The sequence below is a fragment of the Herpailurus yagouaroundi genome, unplaced genomic scaffold (assembly GCF_014898765.1).
Source record: "Herpailurus yagouaroundi ecotype Mexico unplaced genomic scaffold, PumYag 159, whole genome shotgun sequence".
NCBI lineage: Eukaryota > Metazoa > Chordata > Mammalia > Carnivora > Felidae > Herpailurus > Herpailurus yagouaroundi.
The window spans coordinates 1,984,769-2,003,966 of record NW_024412400.1 but is presented as its reverse complement, the minus strand read 5'-3'; the positions used below and the strand labels follow the sequence as shown (position 1 = coordinate 2,003,966).

Sequence of the window (19,198 nt, the reverse complement as noted above, 5' to 3'; positions counted from 1 at the left end):
AGGGGAGAAAGGACAGAAACAGAGGACACCAGATAGGACATTATTGTTGCAGTAATCCGTAGGATTAGTTGATAGATTCATGGTGGAATAGAAAAGAAAAGAAAGTCCAGGATGGTTTCCATGATTTGAGTCTGAGTGATAGGAAGGAGTTACCTTGTACAGGGATGAGGACCAAGGGAAGAGTACGTTTAGGGAATGGATAAAGAAAGCAGGTGTCGGTTTTGGACTTGATAAATTTGTGATCCTCATTAGGCATGTGAAATCTGAAGACACAGGCTTTCAGAAATAGTGTGATGCTATTGATTTTAAAAACACAAACTTCATTGAATCTTGAAGTGTTAGGTTTGAAGAAGACGTTGACTTTCTCTAGCACAGTCCCTTCAGTTTACAGACTAGAAACACCGAGAGGTTAAATGGCAGGTACAAATAGCCTTTTACTACCTGTCGTGCAGTACGAAGAATGCTGGACTTGGAGTCAGGAAATAGACGTTTAAATTACAGGTTTTCTGTTTGTTTGTTTTGCAAGTTCTAAACCTTGTGCAAGTCATTTATCCGCCCTGTGTTTCTCCCATCAAAAAGAATAAGAAAGACTCCCACTTTCCATGAGGATGTTGAAAATGGCAAAAGTTAGATGTGTTTCCACCCTACCGGGGAGAAAAGGTGGAGAAGCTAGAAAATTGGCAGTTCTCTCGAAACCCACCAGAGAGCTGAGGACACAAAGAAATCTCGATGATTAAAACCCAGAACATAATGAGCTTTCCCAGAAAAAAAGCCTTCCCAGAGACACATAGATACTTCCATCCGTGGCTGGACAGCAGGAGGAAGAAGAATCTGCGATAGACTGGTAAAGAGAAACCAGCCAAACTTTATTGACTGCATATGGGCTGGAGTGACCATTTGGAATTTTTGAAGAGCCCCAGCCACAGAGGGAGGCCCCACCCCCCCGCCACCTCTTTCCAAGGGGCCTTCGCTGAGTCCAAGGAAGTCAAGACCCAAGGCTTGAGCCTGGGGTCAGGGAAAGAGCTAAGAATGGTCCTGCGGTGGATGAAGCCTTCCGAAGGCTAGAGGCGGGGCAGGACAGTTCCTAGAACTCTCTCTGAGCCACTGGAGGCTTTTACCAAGTGTCCAGTGGGGCTGTCACAGGCTTGCGGGCATGGCGGGAGAGCTGACACATACTCCCCTGTGGCCATCCAGGTTTTCACTGTGGTCAAGGCAACAGCCTTTCCGAAGGTGGAGTCCAGAGTAACAGGGGAGAGAGAGACAGACAGATCTCCTGAAGGCACAGACAGCAGAGGGTGCTCTGGGAGAGCAAAGACAGCTCCCTGGCTGGCAGCGAGAACATAACTTAGAGAAATCCCTGAGTTCAGGAAGCAGGCAGCTAAGTTGCACGGCTCAGGGATCTGGAAAGAGTCACCAGTGCTCAGATCCCGACTTCCCCTGAAGGGTAGGTTCTGAACTTGCCCTAAAATGACTTTAACCCAATCTTGAACCGAATCTAATAAATACTAAAATCTCAGACCCAGCTCAACCATAGATTAAAAGGATTCAGTTCCCCTTACCACCCCACCCCCAGCCTAAGCAACCTAATTGAAAAAGGAACTGCATTTTATGGAGGTAAGTTACTGTTTGTTTTAATCCAAGTATTATTGACATATAACGTTGTTAGTCTCAAAGGTACAACATAATGATGCAGTATTTGTATATATTGAGACATGATCACCACAGTTGGCATAGTTAACATCTATCACCATACTGATTGCAAAAAAATTTTGTGTGTGTGATGAGAACTTTTAAGATCTACTCTCTTAGCAACTTTCAAATAGATGCAGTACAGGATTACTATCTAGTCACCATGCTGTATGTTAGTTTACATCCCCGTGACGTATTTATTTTACAACTGCAAGTTTTTACCTTTTGACCCCTTTCACCCATTTGGCGCACTCCCCACCCCTGGCCTCTGGCAACCACAAATCTGCCCTCTGTATCTATGAGCTTGGGTTTTTTGTTTGTTTGTTTGTTTGTTTTTAATTCCACATATACATGAGATGATAGTATCCTTGTTTTCCCCCCCCCCCCATGTGACGCATTTCACTTAGCATAATGCCCCCTAGATCCATGTCGTTGCAAATGGCAAGATTTCCTTCTTTTTGTGGCTGAATCATGTTCCTTGTATATACACCACATTTTCTTTATCAGTTCATCCATCAGTGCTCACTTAGGTTTTTCCGTATCTTCGCTATTGTAAATAATGCTGCACTGAGCATGGGGGTACAGATACCTTCTCAAGCTATGTTTTCGTTTTCTGCAGATAAGTACCCAGAAGGAGAATCTGTATCATGGGGCAGTTCTATTTTGAACTTTTTTTTTTTTTTTTTTTAATGTTTGTTTTATTTTTGAGGGAGGGAGCACAAGCAGGGGAAGGGCAGGGGAGGGGGACAGACAGAGGATCTGAAGCAGGCTTCACTAACAGCAGAGAGTCTGATGTTGGGGCTCAAACCCATGAAGTGTGGATCATGACCTGAACCGAAGTCGAACGCTCAACCTACTGAGCCACCGAGGCGCCTCCTATTTTGAACTTTTTGAAGAACCTCCATACTGTTTCCTATAGCAGCCGCACACGTTTATACTTCCACTAACAGTGTACAAGGTTCCCTTTTCTGCACATCCTTGGCAACCTGGTAATTTCTTGTCTTTTTGATACTAGCGTTCTGGCAGCTGTGAGGTGACCCCTCATAGTGGTTTTAATTTGCATTTCCCTGATGATTAACGACGTTGACGACCTTTTCATGTACGTGTTGGCCATCTGTGTGCCTTTGGAAAAATATTTAGATCTTCTGCCAGTGTTTTTAATTGGATTGTTTGGTTTTTTGCCAATGAGTTGTAGGAGTTCTTTATATATTTTAGATATTAACCACTTATCAGATACATTATTTGCAAATATTTTCTCCTATTCAGTAGGTTCATTTGTTGATGGTTTCCTTTGCTGTGCAACAACATTTCGTGTGTGTGTGTAGTTTGATATAGTCCTGCTTGTTTGTTTTTGCTTTTGTTGCCTTTGTTTTTGGTGTCAAGCGCAAAAAATTGTCACCAAGCCATCGTCAAGGAGCTTTCTTGTAGGAGTGCTGTGGTTTCAGGTCCTACGTTCAAGTTTTTAATCCATTTTCAGTTAGTTTTTGTGAATGGTGTGAGATAGTCATCCAATTTCTTTCTTTTGCACGTGGCTGTCCAGTTTAACCAACACCGCTTATTGAAGGGACTGTCCTATTCCCACTGTATATTCTCTACTCCTTTGTCATAAATTAATTGATCATATATGCACGGGTTTATTTCTAGACTTTCTAGTCTGTTCTGTTGATCTGTGTGTCTGTTTTTATGCCAGTACCATACTATTTTGATTATCTTTATAGTATAGTTTGAATTATACAATATGATTGTATATTGAAATATATAATCTGGGATTGTAATGCCTACAGCTTGGTTCTTCTTTGTCAAGATTACTTTGGCTCTTTGGTGGCTTTTGTGGTTCCACACAAATTTTAGGATTCTTTGTTCTAGTTCTATGAAAAGTACTATTGGTATTTTGATAGGGATTGCACTGAGTCTGTAGATTGCTTTGGGTGGTATGGACATTTTAAGAATAGTAATTCTGGGATGCCTGGGTGGCTCAGTCTGTTGAGCGTCTGACTTCAGCTCAGGTCATGATCTCACGGTCTGTGGGTTTGAGCCCCACGTCAGGCTTCGTGCTGACAGCCTGGAGCCTGCTTCCGATTCTGTGTCTCCCTCACTCTCTGCCCCTCCTCTGCTCATGCTCTGTCTTTCTCTGTCTCTCAATAATCAATGTTAAAAAAAAAAATTAAAAAAACAAATAAACACTAAAACAATTCCAAGAATAGTGATTCTTCCAGTCTGTGAAGCATGGTCTATCTTTCCATTTATTTTTGTCATCTTCAATTTCTTTCATTACTGTCTTACAGTTTCCAGAATACGGGTGAATTTACCTCCTTGGTAAATTTATTCCTAGGTATTTTATTATTTTTGATGCAGTTGTAAATGGGATTGTTGTCTTCTCTTTCTGCTAGTTTGTTATTAGTGTGTAGAAACACAACTGGTTTATTGATTTTGTATCCTTTATTGAACTGAAACTTTACCAAATTCATTTATTCTAACAGTGTTTTGGTGGAGTCTTTACAGTTTTCTATATGTAGTGTAATGTCATCTGCAAATAGTGACAGTTTTACTTCTTCCTCTCCAATTTGGATTTCTTTTATTTCTTTTTCTTATCTGATTCCTGTGGCTAGGATTTTCAGGACTATTTTGAATAAAAGTGGTGAGAGTACACCTTGTCTGATTTCTGATCTTAGAGGAAAAGCTTTCCGCTTTCACTATTGAGTATGATGATGTTACCTCTGGGTGTGTCCTACATGATCTATGTTTATGTTCCCTCCAAACCCACTTTGTTGAGAGTTTTTATCATAAATCGATGTTGAATTTTGTCACATGCTTTTTCTGCATCTATTGAGATGATCATATGATTTTTATGCTTTGTTAATGTGGTGTATAACATTAATTGATTTGCAGATGTTGAACTATCCTTGCCTCCTGGGAATAAATCCCACTTGATTGTGGTGTATGATCCTTGTAATGTATTTTCTTAATTCGGTTTGCAAATATTTGAGGATTGTTGCATCTGTGTTTATCAGAGACAGTGGTCTGTAATTTTCTTTCTGTCTTTCTGTCCTTCTTTCTGCCTTTCTTTCTGTCTTTCTTTTGTAGTGTCTTGTCTTTCTTTGCTTTCAGTACCAGTGGTGTAATGCTGGCCTTGTAGAATGAATTTGGAAGCATTCCTTCCTCTTCTGTTTTTTGAAATAGCTTGAGAAAGATAGGTATTAACTCTTCTTTATGTGTGTGGTAGAATTCACCTGGGAAGCCATCTGGTCCTCGACTTTAGTTTGTTGAGAGTTTGATTATTATAATATTTTTTTATTTTAGAGTGCATGCAAGTGGGGAAGAGGGGCAGAGGGAGAGAGAGAGAGGGAATCTCTTTTTTTTTTTAAGTTTGAGAGGGGGAGAGAGAGAGAGAGTGAGTGAGTAAGCTAGGGAGGAGAAGAGAGAGAGAGAAAGAAAATGAACCTCAAGCAGGCTTCATTCTGTCAGCACAGAGCCTGTTGTGGGGTTTGAGCTGACAAACCATGAGATCGTGATCTGAGCCGGAGTCAGCAGTCGGATGCTTAACTGACTGAGCCATCCGAGCATCCTGAGAGGGAGAGGGACTCTTAAGCAGGCTCCCTGTTCAGTGAAGAGCTGACACGGGGCTCAATCACATGACCCTGGGATCATGACCTGAGCTGAAACCAAGAGTTGGATGCTCAACCAACTGAGCCACCCAGGCACCCTGGGAGTTTTTTGATTATTGATTCTATTTCATTACTGGAAATTGCTCTGTTCAAAATGTTTATTCCTGATTTAGTCTTGGAAGATTGAATGTTTCTAGTAATTTATCCATTTTTTTCTAGGTTGTTCAGTTTGTTGACATGTAACTTTTTGTGGTAGTCTCTCATAATCCTTGGTATTTGTAAGGTGTGGTTTTTAACTTCTTCTGTTTCATTTTGAATGTTATTTGATCTCTCTCAATATTTTTTTATATGTCTGATTAAAGTTTTATCAAATTTATCCTTTCAAAGACCCGACTCTTAGTTTCATTGATTTTTTTTTCTCTTCTATTTTTTGGTCTCTATGTCATTTATTTCTGTTTCATTTTATTTCTGATCTTTATCATTTCCTTCTTTCTGTTAACTTTGGGCTTTGTTCTTTTTCTAGTTCCTTTAGGTGTAAGTTTAGATTATTTTTAGAGATTTTTGTTTTTTCTTCAGGTAGTCCTGTATCACTATGAAATTCCCTCTTAGAACTGCTTTTGCTGCATCTCTTGGGTTTTGAGCTGTTGCATTTCCATTTTCATTTTTATCTAGTTATCTTTTGATTTCTACTTTTTTTTCTTTTTAGGTTTATTTCACTGTGATTGGAAAGGAAACTTGCTATGATTTTAGTCTTTCTAAATTTATTGAGATTTGTTTTGTGGCTTAACATGTGATCCAACCTGGAAAATGCTCCATGTGCAACTGAAAAGAAGGTGTGTTTTGATGTTTTTTGATGGGATGTTCTATAATATTTGTTAAGTCCATCTGCCTAATGTGTCATTCAGAGCCATTGTTTTCTTAACGATTTTCTGTCTGGATGATCTATCTATTAATACAAGAGAGGTGTTAAAGCTTCCTACTATTACTGTATTACTATTTCTCTATGCCTGTTAATATTTGCCTTATATTTTAGGTGCCTCTGTGCTGGGTGCATAGATATTTATAATTGCTGTATCCTCTTGTTGGCTTGGTCCCATTATCACTATGTAATAATACCCTTTTTTGTCTCTTGTTACAGTTTGTTTAAAGTCTATTTTGTCTAAGTATTGCTACTCTCATTTTTTTCACTTCTATTTGCACAGAATATCTTTTTCCATCCCTTCACTTCCAATCTGCATATATCTTTAGATCTGTAACAAGTTTTTTGTAGGCAGCATATAAATGGGTCTTTTTTTTTAATCCGTTCAGTCATCTTCTGTCTTTTGAATAGAGCATTTAGGCAATTCACATTAAAACAAATGTTTTTTTTAATGTGTATTTATTTTTGAGAGAGGGAGAGAGACAGAGTGTGAGCAAGGGAGGAGCAGAGAGAGAGGGAGACACAGAATCTGAGGCAGGCTCCAGGCTCCGAGCTGTCAGCACAGAGCCTGACACGAGTCTCGAACCATGAACTGTGAGATCATGACCTGAGCTGAAGTTGGACACTCAACTGACTGAGCCACCCAGGCGCCCCTATTTTTAATTTTTTGAGGAACCTCCACACTGTTTTCCAGGGTGGCTGTACCAGTTTGCATTCCCACCAGCTGTGCAGTAGGGTTCCTCTTTCTCCACATCCTCACCAACAACTGTTATTTCCTGAGTTGTTAATTTTAGCCATTCTGACAGTTGTGGGGTGGTATCTCATTGTGGTTTTGATTTGTATTTCCCTGATGATGAGTGAGTTGAGCATCTTTTCATGTGTCTGTTTGCCATCTGTACATCTTCTTTGGAAAAGTGTCTCTTCGTGTCTTCTGCCCATTTCTTCACTGGATTATTTGTTTTTGGGTGTTGAGTTTGTTAAGTTCTTTGTAGATTTTAGATATGAACCCTTTATCAGATATGTCATTTGCAAGTATCTTCTCCTATTCCATTGGTTACCTTTTAGTTTTATTGATTCTTTCCTTTGCTGTGCAGAAGCTTTTTAGAAGGTCCCAGTAGTTCATTTTTGTTTTTGTTTTTCTTGCCTCTGGAGACTTGTTGAGTAAGAAATTGTTGCATCAAGAGGTTGCTGCCTGGTTTCTCCTGTAGGATTTTGATGGTTTCCTATCTTACATTTAGGTCTTTCATTCATTTTGAATTTATTTTTATGTATGGTGTAAGAAAGTGGTCCAGTTTCATTCTGCGTATGGTTGTCCAGTTCTCCCAGCACCATTTGCTAAAGAGACTCCGTTTTTTCTTTTATTTTTAAAAAATTTTTTTTTCAACGTTTATTTATTTTTGGGACAGAGAGAGACAGAGCATGAACAGGGGAGGGGCAGAGAGAGAGAGGGAGACACAGAATCGGAAACAGGCTCCAGGCTCTGAGCCATCAGCCCAGAGCCCGACGCGGGGCTCGAACTCACGGACCGCGAGATCGTGACCTGGCTGAAGTCGGACGCTCAACCGACTGCGCCACCCAGGCGCCCCGAGACTCCGTTTTTTCTATTGGATGCTCTTTCCTGCTTTGTTGAAGATTAGGTTGGCCGTATATTTGTGGGTCCATTTCTGGTTCATTTGGGGTCTTTTGTGGTTCCGCACAAATTTTAGGATTGTTTGTTCTAGCTCTGAGAAGAATGTTGGTACTATTTTGATAGGGATTGCATTGAATGTGTAGATTGCTTTGGGTAGTGTCGACATTTTCACAATATTTGTTCTTCCAATCCATGAGCATGGAATGTTTTTCCATGCCTTTGTGTCTTCTTCAATTTCTTTCATGAGCTTTCTATTGTTTTTAGCATACAGATTTTTTTACCTCTTTGGTTAGGTTTATTCCTAGGTATTTTATAGTTTTTGGTGCAGTTGTAAATGGGATCAATCCCCTGATACCTCTTTTTGTTGCTTCATTATTGGTGTATAGAAACACAACTGATTTCTGTACATTGATTTTGTATCCTGTGACTTTGCTGAATTCCTGTATCAACTCCAGCAGTTTTTTTGGTGGAGTCTTTCGGGTTTTCCACTATCATCTACAAAGAGTGACAGTTTGACTTCTTTGCCAATCTGGACGCCTTTTATTTAGTTTTGTTGTCTGATTGTTGAGGTTAAGACTTATAATACAATGTTAAACAGCAGTGGTGAGAGTGGACATCCCTGCCGTGTTCCTCATCTCGGGGAAAGCTCTGTTTTTCCCCTTTGAGGATGATATTAGCTCTGGGCCTTTCATATATGACTTTTATGATGTTAAGGTATGTTCCTTCTATCCTGACTTTCTTGAGGATTTTTATTAAGAAAGGATGCCGTGTTTTGTCAAATGTTTTTTCTTCATCTGTTGATAGGATCATATGGTTCTTATCCTTTCTTCTATTAATGTGATGTATCACATTGGTTGATTTGCAAATATTGAACCAGCCCTACAGCCCAGGAATGAATCCCACTTGATCATGGTGAATAATTCTTTTAATGTACTGTTGAATTTGATTTGCTAGTATCTTGAGATTTTTTGCATCCACATTCATTAGAGATATTGGCCTGTAATTCTCCTTAAAAAATTTTTTTTAATGTTTATTTTTGAGAGAGTGACAGAGAGGGTGTGAGTGCCTCCCCCCAGGGAGGGACAGAGAGTGAGGGAAACAGAATCCAAAGCAGGCTCTAGGCTTTGAGCTGTCAGCACAGAGCCCAACATGGGGCATGAACCCATGAACCATGAGATCCTGACCCAAGCCGAAGTCAGACGCCTAACCAACTGAGCCACCCACGCACCCCTGTAATTCTCCTTTTTAGTGGAACCTTTGTCTGGTTTTGGAATCAAGGGAATGCTGACTTCAAAGAATAAGTCTGAAAGCTTTCCTTCTGTTTCTAATTTTTGGAACAGTTTGAGAAAAATAGGTATTAACTCTGCTTTAAATGTCTGGTAGAATTCCCCTGGGAAGCCATCTGGCCCAGGACTCTTCTTTGTTGGGAGATTTTTTGAAAACCGATTCAATTTCTTTGCTGGTTCTGGGTCTATTGAAATTTTCTGTTGCTTCCCATTTGAGTTTTGGTAGTGTGTGAGTGTCTAGGAATTTGTCCATTTCTTCCAGATTGTCCAGTTTGTTGGCATGTAATTTTGATAGTATTCTCTGATAATTGTATTTCTGTGATGTTGGTTGTCATCTCTCCTCTTTCATTTGTGATTTTATCGATTTGGATCCTCTCTCTTTTTGAGAAGTCTGGCTAGGGGTTTATCAATTTTGTTTATTTCAAAAAAACCCAGCTCCTAGAGTCATTGTTCTGTTTTTTTTTTTTTTTCTTCTATATCATTTATTTCTGCTCTAATCTTTATTATTTCTCTTCTGCTGGCTTTGGGCTTTATTTGCTGCTGCTTTTCTAGCTCCTTTAGGTGTAAGGTTAGGTTGTGTATTTGGGACCTTTCTTGCTTCTTGAGATAGACCTGAATTGCAATGTATTTTCCTCTTAGGACTGCCTTTACTGCATCCCAAAGGGTTTAGACTGTCATGTTTTCATTTTCATTTGCTTCCATGTATTTTTAAATTTCTTCTTTAATTTCTGGTTGACCCATTCATTCTTTAGTAGGATGTTCTTTAACCTCCCATGTATTTAGGGGCTTCCCAAGTTTTTTCTTGTGGTTGATTTCAAGTTTCATAGCACTGTGGTCTGAAAATATGCGTGGTATGTCAGTCTTTTTGTACTTGTTGAGGGATGCTTTGTGACCCAGTATGTGATCTGTTTTGGAGAATGTTTCATGTGCACTCAAGAAGAATGTATATTCTATTGCTTTAGTATGAAATGTTCGGAATATATCTTCGTAAGTCCATCTGGTCCCATGTGTCATTCAGAGCTGTTGTTCCCTTATTGATTTTCTGCCTAGAGGATCTGTCCATTGTTGTAAGTGGAGTAGTAAAGTCACCTACAATTACGGTATCATTATCAATAAGGTCATTTATGTTTGTGACTAATTGACTTATATGTTTGGGTGCTTTCACATTGGGGGCAATAAACATTTACAATTGTTAGCTCTTCTTGATGGATAGACTCCTTAATTATGATATAATGCCCTTCTTCATCTCTTGTTACAGTCTTTGTTTTAAAATCTAGTTTGATATAAGTATGGCTACTCTGGCTTTCTTTTGACATCCATTAGCATGATAGATGGTTCTCCATCCCCTCACTTTCAATCTGCATGTGTCCTCAGGTCTAAAATGAGTGTCTTGTGGGCAGCATATCCATGGATCTTGTTTTTGTATCCATTCTGATACTGTATGTCTTTTGGTTGGGTCATTTAGTCCATTTACATTCAGAGTGATTATTGAAAGATATGGATTTAGTGCCATTATGTTATCTGTAGATTTCATGTTTGTGGTGATGTCTCTGATCCTTTGTAGTCTTTGTTGCTTTCCACTCACAGAGTCTCCCTTAGGATCTCCTGCAGTGCTGGTTTAGTGTTGAACTCCTTCAGCTTTTGTTTGTCTGGAAAAGCCTTTATCCCTCCTTCTATTCTGAATGACAGCCTTGCTGGATAAAGGATTCTTGGCTGCATATTCAGCCATTGAATATTTCCTGCTACTCCCTTCTGGCCTGCCAAGTTTCAGTGGACAGGTCTGCTACTACCGTTATGTGTCTCCCCTTGTAGGTTAAGGCCCGTTTGTCCCGAGCTGCTTTCAGAGTTCTCTCTTTATCTTTGTATTTTGCCATTTCACTGTGATATTTTGCCATTTCGTGGTGTTGACCTTGTTTTTGTTTATTTTGTTTCGTTTCTTGGAATCATTTAGCTCTCTAATTCTCCCCTTGTGATCTAGTAATTTCCTTTCCCTCTTTTTTTCAGCTTCATCATTTTCCATAATTTATCTTTTATTCCATCTATTCTCTCCTCTGCTTCTTCCATCCTTGCTGTCACTGTATCTAGTTTATTTTGATTCTCATTTATAGCATTTCTTTAAATGTTTGTTTATTTTCGAGAAGGGGGAGGGGCAGAGTGAGAGGGAGAGAGAGAATCCCAAGCAGGCTCTGCAACTGTCAGCACAGAGCCTGATGTGGGTTCCAAACTCATACACTGTGAGATCATGACCTGAGCTGAAGTCAGATGCTTAACTGACTCAGCCATCCAGATGCCCCCATTTATAGCATTTCTTATTTATCGCAATAAATAAGAATAAATAAATAAAAACTAGTTCTTAGGTCTTTGATCTCTGCAGCAAGAGATTCTCTGCTGTCCTCTATGCTTTTTCAAGCCCAGCTATTAGTCTAATGGCTGTTACTCTAAATTCTTGTTCAGATACATTGTTTGTATGTTTTGAGCAATTCTCTGTGATATCTTCCTGAATTTTCTCTTGAGGAGAATTCTTCTCTTTGGTCATTTTGGCCATTTCTGTCTTTTGTATGTTTTAATAGCTGCACCTGCGAGTACTACTGTATCAAAAGGGGTACACTCCAGGGCCTGGCACTTCAGGAAGTGTTTTTGGTGCATCCTGTATGCGTCCTGTTGTTGCATTTTGGCTGCTCTGTCTCACTGGTCAGTGCTCTGCAGAGCTCCTCCTTGCGTGTAGTGGTGGAGCGTTTGGACCTTCAACCAGGTGTGCTTTGATTTGTTTGTTGAAGTAACCCTGGAAAAAAGGAAAAACGGGAGGGGGGAAGCCTGATCCCATAAAAAGACAAAAATGAAAGGGCAGAAAAGAAGAACCAGACAGATAAAAACAAACAAACAAAACAAAACAAAACAAAAAAACCAAAAGGCTAAATCCAGAGAAGGGGAAAGGAAAATAAAGAGGAATAAGAGATAGAAAAGGTGTAAAAAGAACAGAGTAAAAATGCCTGATCAAACAATTTATGTATATGTATAAGTCAGAAACTATAAGCCTAATTCCAAAAGAAAAACAAAAGGGTAGAGGAAAAAGAGAAGAAAAGAAAAAGACAAAAGCAAAAAACAGCTGTCTGTTGGTGCTGGGACTGGTGGCCGTGGTCATGCTGGTCCGGAGGAGAGGCGGTGCGTCTGGCTGGTCCGGGTCCATCGCACTCCGGTACATCAGTTACCGGCCCGGAGGGGTGGGACTTGGTGTAAGCGGTCCGCCTCCCGCTGGAGGGGGTGGGGTGGGGAGGCGCTGTCCTGCGTCCTGAAGCCCCACGGTGTTGGTGATGGGGAGAAAAATGGCGACACCCCGATCTCTCCCTCCCCGGTGGGGTGTCTCAGACCCCGCTGCTCAGGCAGCCCTCACAGAGTAGCATGGACCCCCCGGCTCGTCCTGCTCCACGGTCTCCCCCGCCTCCTAGGCACTCGGCTGGGTCTCAAAACCCCATGTCTTAAAGGACCCTGCACCACACAGACCCTATTCTGCTGTAGCACCACTCAGCCCTGCTGACAAAGGGCCTCTGGCTGGCGCCTGCAGGGTCTTTTGTCCTTTGGGGGGGGGGGGGCAATAAACCCTCTTCCTAAAGTACTTGAGGAAGGGGACTGTTCTCTCCCAGGGCGCCCCTGAGATTGTTGCAGTGCTCACCGTTGGCTCCCTCCTCCCCAGGAGTGCACATGGTTCTGGCTTCACTCTGGAGACCCTTTACACTTCGAAACCTCTGAGTTTCAGCTCCTAAGGCTGTTTGCAAAATAGGAACTGACTCTCTGTATTTCTTGTTCCCCAGTCTGTGACCTGGAGAGAGGTTTTCCCCTTGTGCTAACTCAATACCACAATTTCACAGCCTCCCCCCGCCTCTCTTTTTCTTCCTTTTGTCTCTCCACAGAAAGGATCCCCTCCCCTCCATGCCTATGCTGTTGTATCTACCCCAGTTTCACATACATGCACCTCGATCCTGCCAAGCTCTCTCCTTCCACCTGTGGAGATCCTTCTGCCACTGCGCACATGGATTTCCTGGCTGTTCCAAGTGATCTGACCTCAATACAGCTGTGTTTGAGGGACGAGGAAAATCCTGGTTCCCCCACTTCTCTGCCATCATGACTCCCCATATGCCTGGAACCCTTCCTCTATTTTTCGTGTATCGTGGTTTGCAGTTACCATGAGGTTCATATATAGTATCCCATATATACAGCAGTCTTTAGCTAAGTTTGAACACATTCTGAAAGCACTACAATATCCTTCCTACCTCCATGTTTTATGTGTTGATGTCACACTTTAACCTTTTTATTTTGTATATCCCTTGACCAATTTTTGTACATATAATTGATTTTGTTCTTTCTGTCTTTTAATCTTCATATTAGCTTTGTAAGTGATTGACCTACCACCTTTACTGTAAGCTTGCTTTTACCAGAAGTTTTTTTCCTTTTGTGATTGTCTTCCTTCTGGTTATGGCTTTTTCTTTTCCACTTAAAGAAGCCCCTTTAGTCTACGGCCATACCACCCTGAACGCGCCCGATCTCGTCTAATCTCGGAAGCTAAGCAGGGTCGGGCCTGGTTAGTACTTGGATGGAAGAAGCCCCTTTAGCATTTATTGTAAGGTCAGATTAGTGGTGATAAATTACTTTAACTTTTGTTTTTCTGGAAAACTTCTTATCTCTCCCCAATTCTGGATGATAACCTTGCTGGGTAGAGTATTCTTGGTTGTAGGTTTTTTCCTTTCAGCACTTTGAATACATCATGCCACTCCTGGCCTGCAAGGTTTCTGCTGAAAAATCAGCTGATAGCTTTCTGGGCTTTCCCTTGAACTTAAATGTTTACTTTCCCTTTGCTGCTTTGACGACTATCTTTAATTTTTGCCATTGTAATTATTATGTGTCTTATTGTGGCTATCAGGTTGGTCTTTTTGGTGCTCTGTGGTTCCTCAGCCTGGGTAACTTTTTCCTTCCATAGGTTAGGAAAGTTTTAAGCTCTTGTTTCTTCAAATAAATTTTCTGTTCTCTTTTCTCTCTTTTCTCCTAATGGGACCTCGAAAATGTGAATGCTAGTAAAGTTCACTTTGTCCCAGAGGTCGCTTACACTGTCTTCATTTTTTAAAATTCTTTTTTTTTTTCGTTTTTTTTAAATTTATTTTTGGGACAGAGAGAGACAGAGCATGAACGGGGGAGGGGCAGAGAGAGAGGGAGACACAGAATCGGAAACAGGCTCCAGGCTCCGAGCCATCAGCCCAGAGCCTGACGCGGGGCTCGAACCCACGGACCGCGAGATCGTGACCTGGCTGAAGTCGGACGCCTAACCGACTGCGCCACCCAGGCGCCCCTAAAATTCTTTTTTGTTTTTACTGTTCAGCTTGGTTGCCTTCCATTACCCTGTCTTTTAGATTGCTGATCTAGTCTGTATCCTCTAATCTGCTTGTATTTTTCATTTCAGTTGTTGTATATTTCAGTTCTGACTGGTTCTTTTTATGTTTTCTGTTTCTTTGTTGAAATTCTGACTGAGTTCATCTACTCTTCTCTCAAATCCAGTGACCATTACTTTGAACTCTTTATCAGGTAAATTGTGTATCTTCATTCATTTGGCAATTCTTCTGGGGTTTTATCTTGTTCTTTTGTTTGGAACATATTCCTCTGCCTCCTCATTTTGTCTGAGTCAGTGTATCTATGTATGAGATGGGTCAGCTATGTCTCCTGGTGTTGAAAGTGGTGGCCTTATGTAGAAGGCGCCCTGTGGTGCCCAGTAACACAGTCTCTCCTGGCACTCCGGGGGTGTCTTCTGTGTGGACTGCACACTCCTGTTGTGGCCAGGCTACCACTGCTGCAGGCGTGCTGGTGGACAGGGCTGTTTGCAATGACTGTCTGTGACCGCTACAGGGGTGTGGTGGACAGGGCTTGCCCCAGCGGGGCTGGTGGAGAGGCCCGGCTGTAGCTGCTGTGGTTGTGCTGGTGGGTCAGGCTGTCTCCCTCTTTTTCCCCAAGGTGGGAGTCACTCTGGAGGAGTGCTGATCCTGTCCGGGGTCGCCTGCTGTGTGGTAGGGTGGGGGCTGGTTTGGAGGGGCATCTGCTAGGGCAGGTCCACAGGGGAAGTCTGGGGGGGGGGGCAGGTGGTGCTAGGAATGTAGATGGAGGGTGTCAGAACTGGATCCCACAGCATGAGGCAGCTCGACTGGACGAGGGCAAGAGAAATGACAGCCACCAGCACTTCCCTTCCCATAGAATGTCCTTACAGATCCCGCTCCTTCACTTCCTAAAATTAGTCTGTGAATCTCCTTCATGTGTCACCCAGGCCCCGCTGCCTTCAAACTGCTGCTCCTCTGTCTTGGAATGAGAGCTACGTCATGCAGGTTTTTGAAGAGCACAGACTTGGTTTCCGGGAGCCCTCTGACTCTCGCAGAGGTAAGCCCTGCTGATGTTCAAAGCCAGACAGTGGGGGCTTATCTTCCTGGCGTAGATCCGCAGGGCTGGGAGTGCCCAGTGTGGGGCTTGATCCCCTCGCTCCTCCATGCCTGTGATATCCCTGCTGTTTGTGGGTCACCATGCTGGAAGTTTGATTCCTGACCGTGTCCTTGCCCCTCCCACCCTGCTCTGTGGCCTTCTCTTTATGTCTTTAGCTGTGGAAGATCAGTGCTGCCAGTATTCAGGTCACTTTCAGAGTGAGTTAAATTACATGTAGTTGTTGCCTTGGTGTGTTGTGGGAGGAGGTCAGCTCGGGTTCCTCCTACTTTGCCATCTTCTCAAGCATTTGAAATTGCAAATGGGATTGTTTTCTTAATTTCTCTTAACTGTTTATTATTAGTACACAGAAACACAGCAGATTTCTATATGTTGATTTTATATCCTGCAACTTTACTGAATTTATTAGTTCTAACAGGTTTTTGGTCAGGTCTTTAGGATTTTCTGTATATATCATGTCCTCGGCAAATAGTGAGTTTTACTTCTTCCTTTCCAATTTGGATTCTTTTATTTCTTTTTCTTGCTTAATCACTCTGGCTAGGACTTCCAATACTGTGTTGAATAAAAGTGGTGAGAGTGGGCATCTGTCTTGTTTCTCAGAGGAAAAGCCTTCAGTTTTTCACCGTTGAGAGTGATACTGGCTGTGGGCTTGTCATACATGGCCTTTATTATGTTGAGGTACATTTCTTCTGTACCCACTCTTTTGAGAGCTTTTATCATAAATGGATGTTAGTTTTTTCAGGTGCTTTTTCTGTACCTTTTTAGATGATCATATGATAATTATCGTTCATTTTGTTAATGTGACTTCTCACATTGATTTGTGGGTGTTGCATCCCTGAAATCCTACTTGATTGTGGTGTATGATCCTTTTAATGTATTAGTGAATGCAGTTTGTTGGGGATTTTTGCATTTACGTTCATCAGGGATATTGGCTTGTAATTTTCTTGTGGCATCCTTGTCTGGTTTTGGTATCAGGGTAATGCTGGCTTTGTAAAATGAGCTTGGAAATGTTCACTTTTCTATTTTTTGGCAGAACTTGAGAAGGATTGATATTAATTATTTCCGTTTTGATAGAATCCACCAATGAAGCCATCTGATCTGGAGTTTTTGTTTGTTGGGAGTTGTCTGATTTAATCTCCTAACTAGTAGGGAGTCTGTTCAGATTTACTGTATCTTTGTGACTCAGTCTTGGTAGGTTGCATATGTCTAGGATTTTATCATTTGTTTTACGTTGTCCAGTTTGTTGGCATATAGTTGTTAGTAATCTCATATTTCTTTGTATTTCTGTGGTATCCATTGTAACATCTCTTTCATTTGTGATTATATTTGCATCTCTTTTTTTTCCTGATGATGAGCTTGGTTAGAGGTTAACTTATATTTTCAAAGAAACAGCTCTTGGGGCGCCTGGGTGGCTCAGTTGGTTAAGTGTCCAACGTAGCTCAGGTCATGATCTCATGGTTTGTAGGTTTGAGCCCCACGTCAGGCTCAGTGCTGACAGCTCAGAGCCTGGAGCCTGCTTCAGAATCTGTGTCTTCCTCTCTCTCCGTCCCTCCCCTGCTTGCACTCTGTCTCTCTCTCTCAAAAGTAAATAAACATTTAAAAAATATTTTAAATCAAGGAAACAGCTCTTAATTTCATTGAACTTTGTAAATTACTGTTTTTTACATGCAATATCTGACATGAAATAACATTATGGACATGCAGAGAAACAAAATATCAGGAGAAGAGATAAGAGAAACAAAGTCAGTGAAGGTCCAGACGTTGAACATGAACAGAAGATATTAGCAGGAAAATGGAAAACTATAAAAAGAACCAAAATGAAAAATGTGTCAGTTACAGTATTCATTTGATGGCCGTAATAGTAGACCGGACACAGTCAGCAAACCCCAAGCAAGATAAATACAAAGAAATCTAAACTTAGGCAAGTCATAGTCAAGTTGTTAAAAACCAGGGATTTTTATAAAGGTAGAAAAGAAATAATACATAAATGGAAGCAATAATATGAATGATAGCTGACATCTTTTCAGAAAAAATGCAGACCAGAGGACAATGGTATAACTTTTTAAAGTGATTTTTTTTTTTTTTTTAAGGCACACATGCTCACTTGGAATTCCATATTTAGGAAAATGTCTTTAAAATGCAATAAAAATAAAGGTATTTTCTGGGAGACAAAACCAAAGACAATTTGTCTATAGCAGACCTATGTAATAAGAAACATTAAAAGAAGTATTTCAGTGATGAAGGGAAGTGATAATAAAAGAAGCTTAGATCTGAAGGAAGGAGTGAATTACACTAGGAAGGTAAATGTAAGAGTAAATGATTAAAACATACGATCAAAAGATTATGCCCGCATAAAGCAAAAATAATAGCAATGTATTGGATACTTAGTGTAAGAAGTAATATATATAACTATAAATGCAAAACATATGAGGAAATTAAGTTTGTGATAAGTTAAAGATGCACTTTATAAACACTAGAGCAAACGTTAAAGATACGCAGCTGTGAGCCACAGCTGAATCCACACACTAAAGGAAATTGAATGATATTGCTTTATCAAAAATTAGTCATGAAAGCAGGAACAAAGTACAAGACAAATGGAAGATAAATATCAAGATGGTAGACAAAATGAATCAAATCAAAAAGTACATTAAATACAAGTAAGCCATATACTCCAGTTAAAAGTTAGCAATTGTTAAACTGGATAAAATAGCATGGCTCAACTATGTGCTGCATATAAGAGGCACTTTATTTTTTTAAGTTTATTAATTTTGAATGAGTGAGCATGAGCAGGGGCAGGGCAGAGAGGAGGACAGAGAGAATCCCAAGAAGTCTCCAGGCTGACAGTGCAGAGCCCGACATGGAGCTCAGTCTCATGACCATGAGATCATGACCTGAGCCAAAATCGAGAGTCGGATGCTCAACCGACTGAGCCACCCAGACACGCCTGTAAGAAACACTTTAAATATAAAGGCACACCAAGTGTTCATCAATGGATTAATGGATAAAAATGGTATGAGATACAAATATAGATATATCACATAATGGAATATCATTCAGCCATTAAAAAGAATGAAGTCTTGCCATTTGCAACAACATGGCTGGAGCTAGAGAGTATAATACTAAGCAAAATAAGTCAGAGAAAGACAAACACCATATGATTTCAGTCATATGTAGAATTTAAGAAACAAAACAGATGGACAAAGGAAAAAAGAAGGAGACAAACCAAGAAACAGACTCTTAGCTATAGAGAACAAATTGATAGTTACTAGAGGGAACATAGGGGGATGGGTGAAATAGGTAATGGGGATTAAAGAGTACACTTACCATGATGACCACTGAGTAATGTATAGAATTGTTGAATCACTAAATTGTACACATAGAATTAATATAATACAATAAACTATGCTGGAATTAAAACAAAACAATGTGAGTGTGTGTGTGTGTGTGTGTGTGTGTGTGTGTGTGTGCAATTACAGTAAGTGATAAACCACACTTATTGTGGTGAGCTTTTGTAATACATGTAATTCTCAAATCACTGTCTTACACCTGAAGCTCATATCTGTTTAAAAGATAAGAGTTTCTGTTTTTAATAGAGTACTGT

At 40.7% G+C, this 19,198-nt stretch overlaps 1 protein-coding gene across 3 annotated transcripts in view; it reads left to right on the top strand.

Moving 5' to 3' along the window:
* Positions 1–15,402: 15,402 nt before the first annotated feature.
* Positions 15,403–19,198, top strand: part of FBXL2 (F-box and leucine rich repeat protein 2) — a 112,810-nt gene continuing 109,014 nt past the window's right edge. For all 3 annotated transcript variants that reach the window (XR_005791885.1, XM_040479651.1, XM_040479650.1), the window contains exon 1: positions 15,403–15,540. Coding sequence is in view for 2 of the 3 variants with exons in the window: in XM_040479651.1 (XP_040335585.1) it covers positions 15,418–15,540 (123 nt within the window). In the remaining variant the exon portion in view is untranslated. The remainder of the gene's footprint in view (positions 15,541–19,198) is intronic.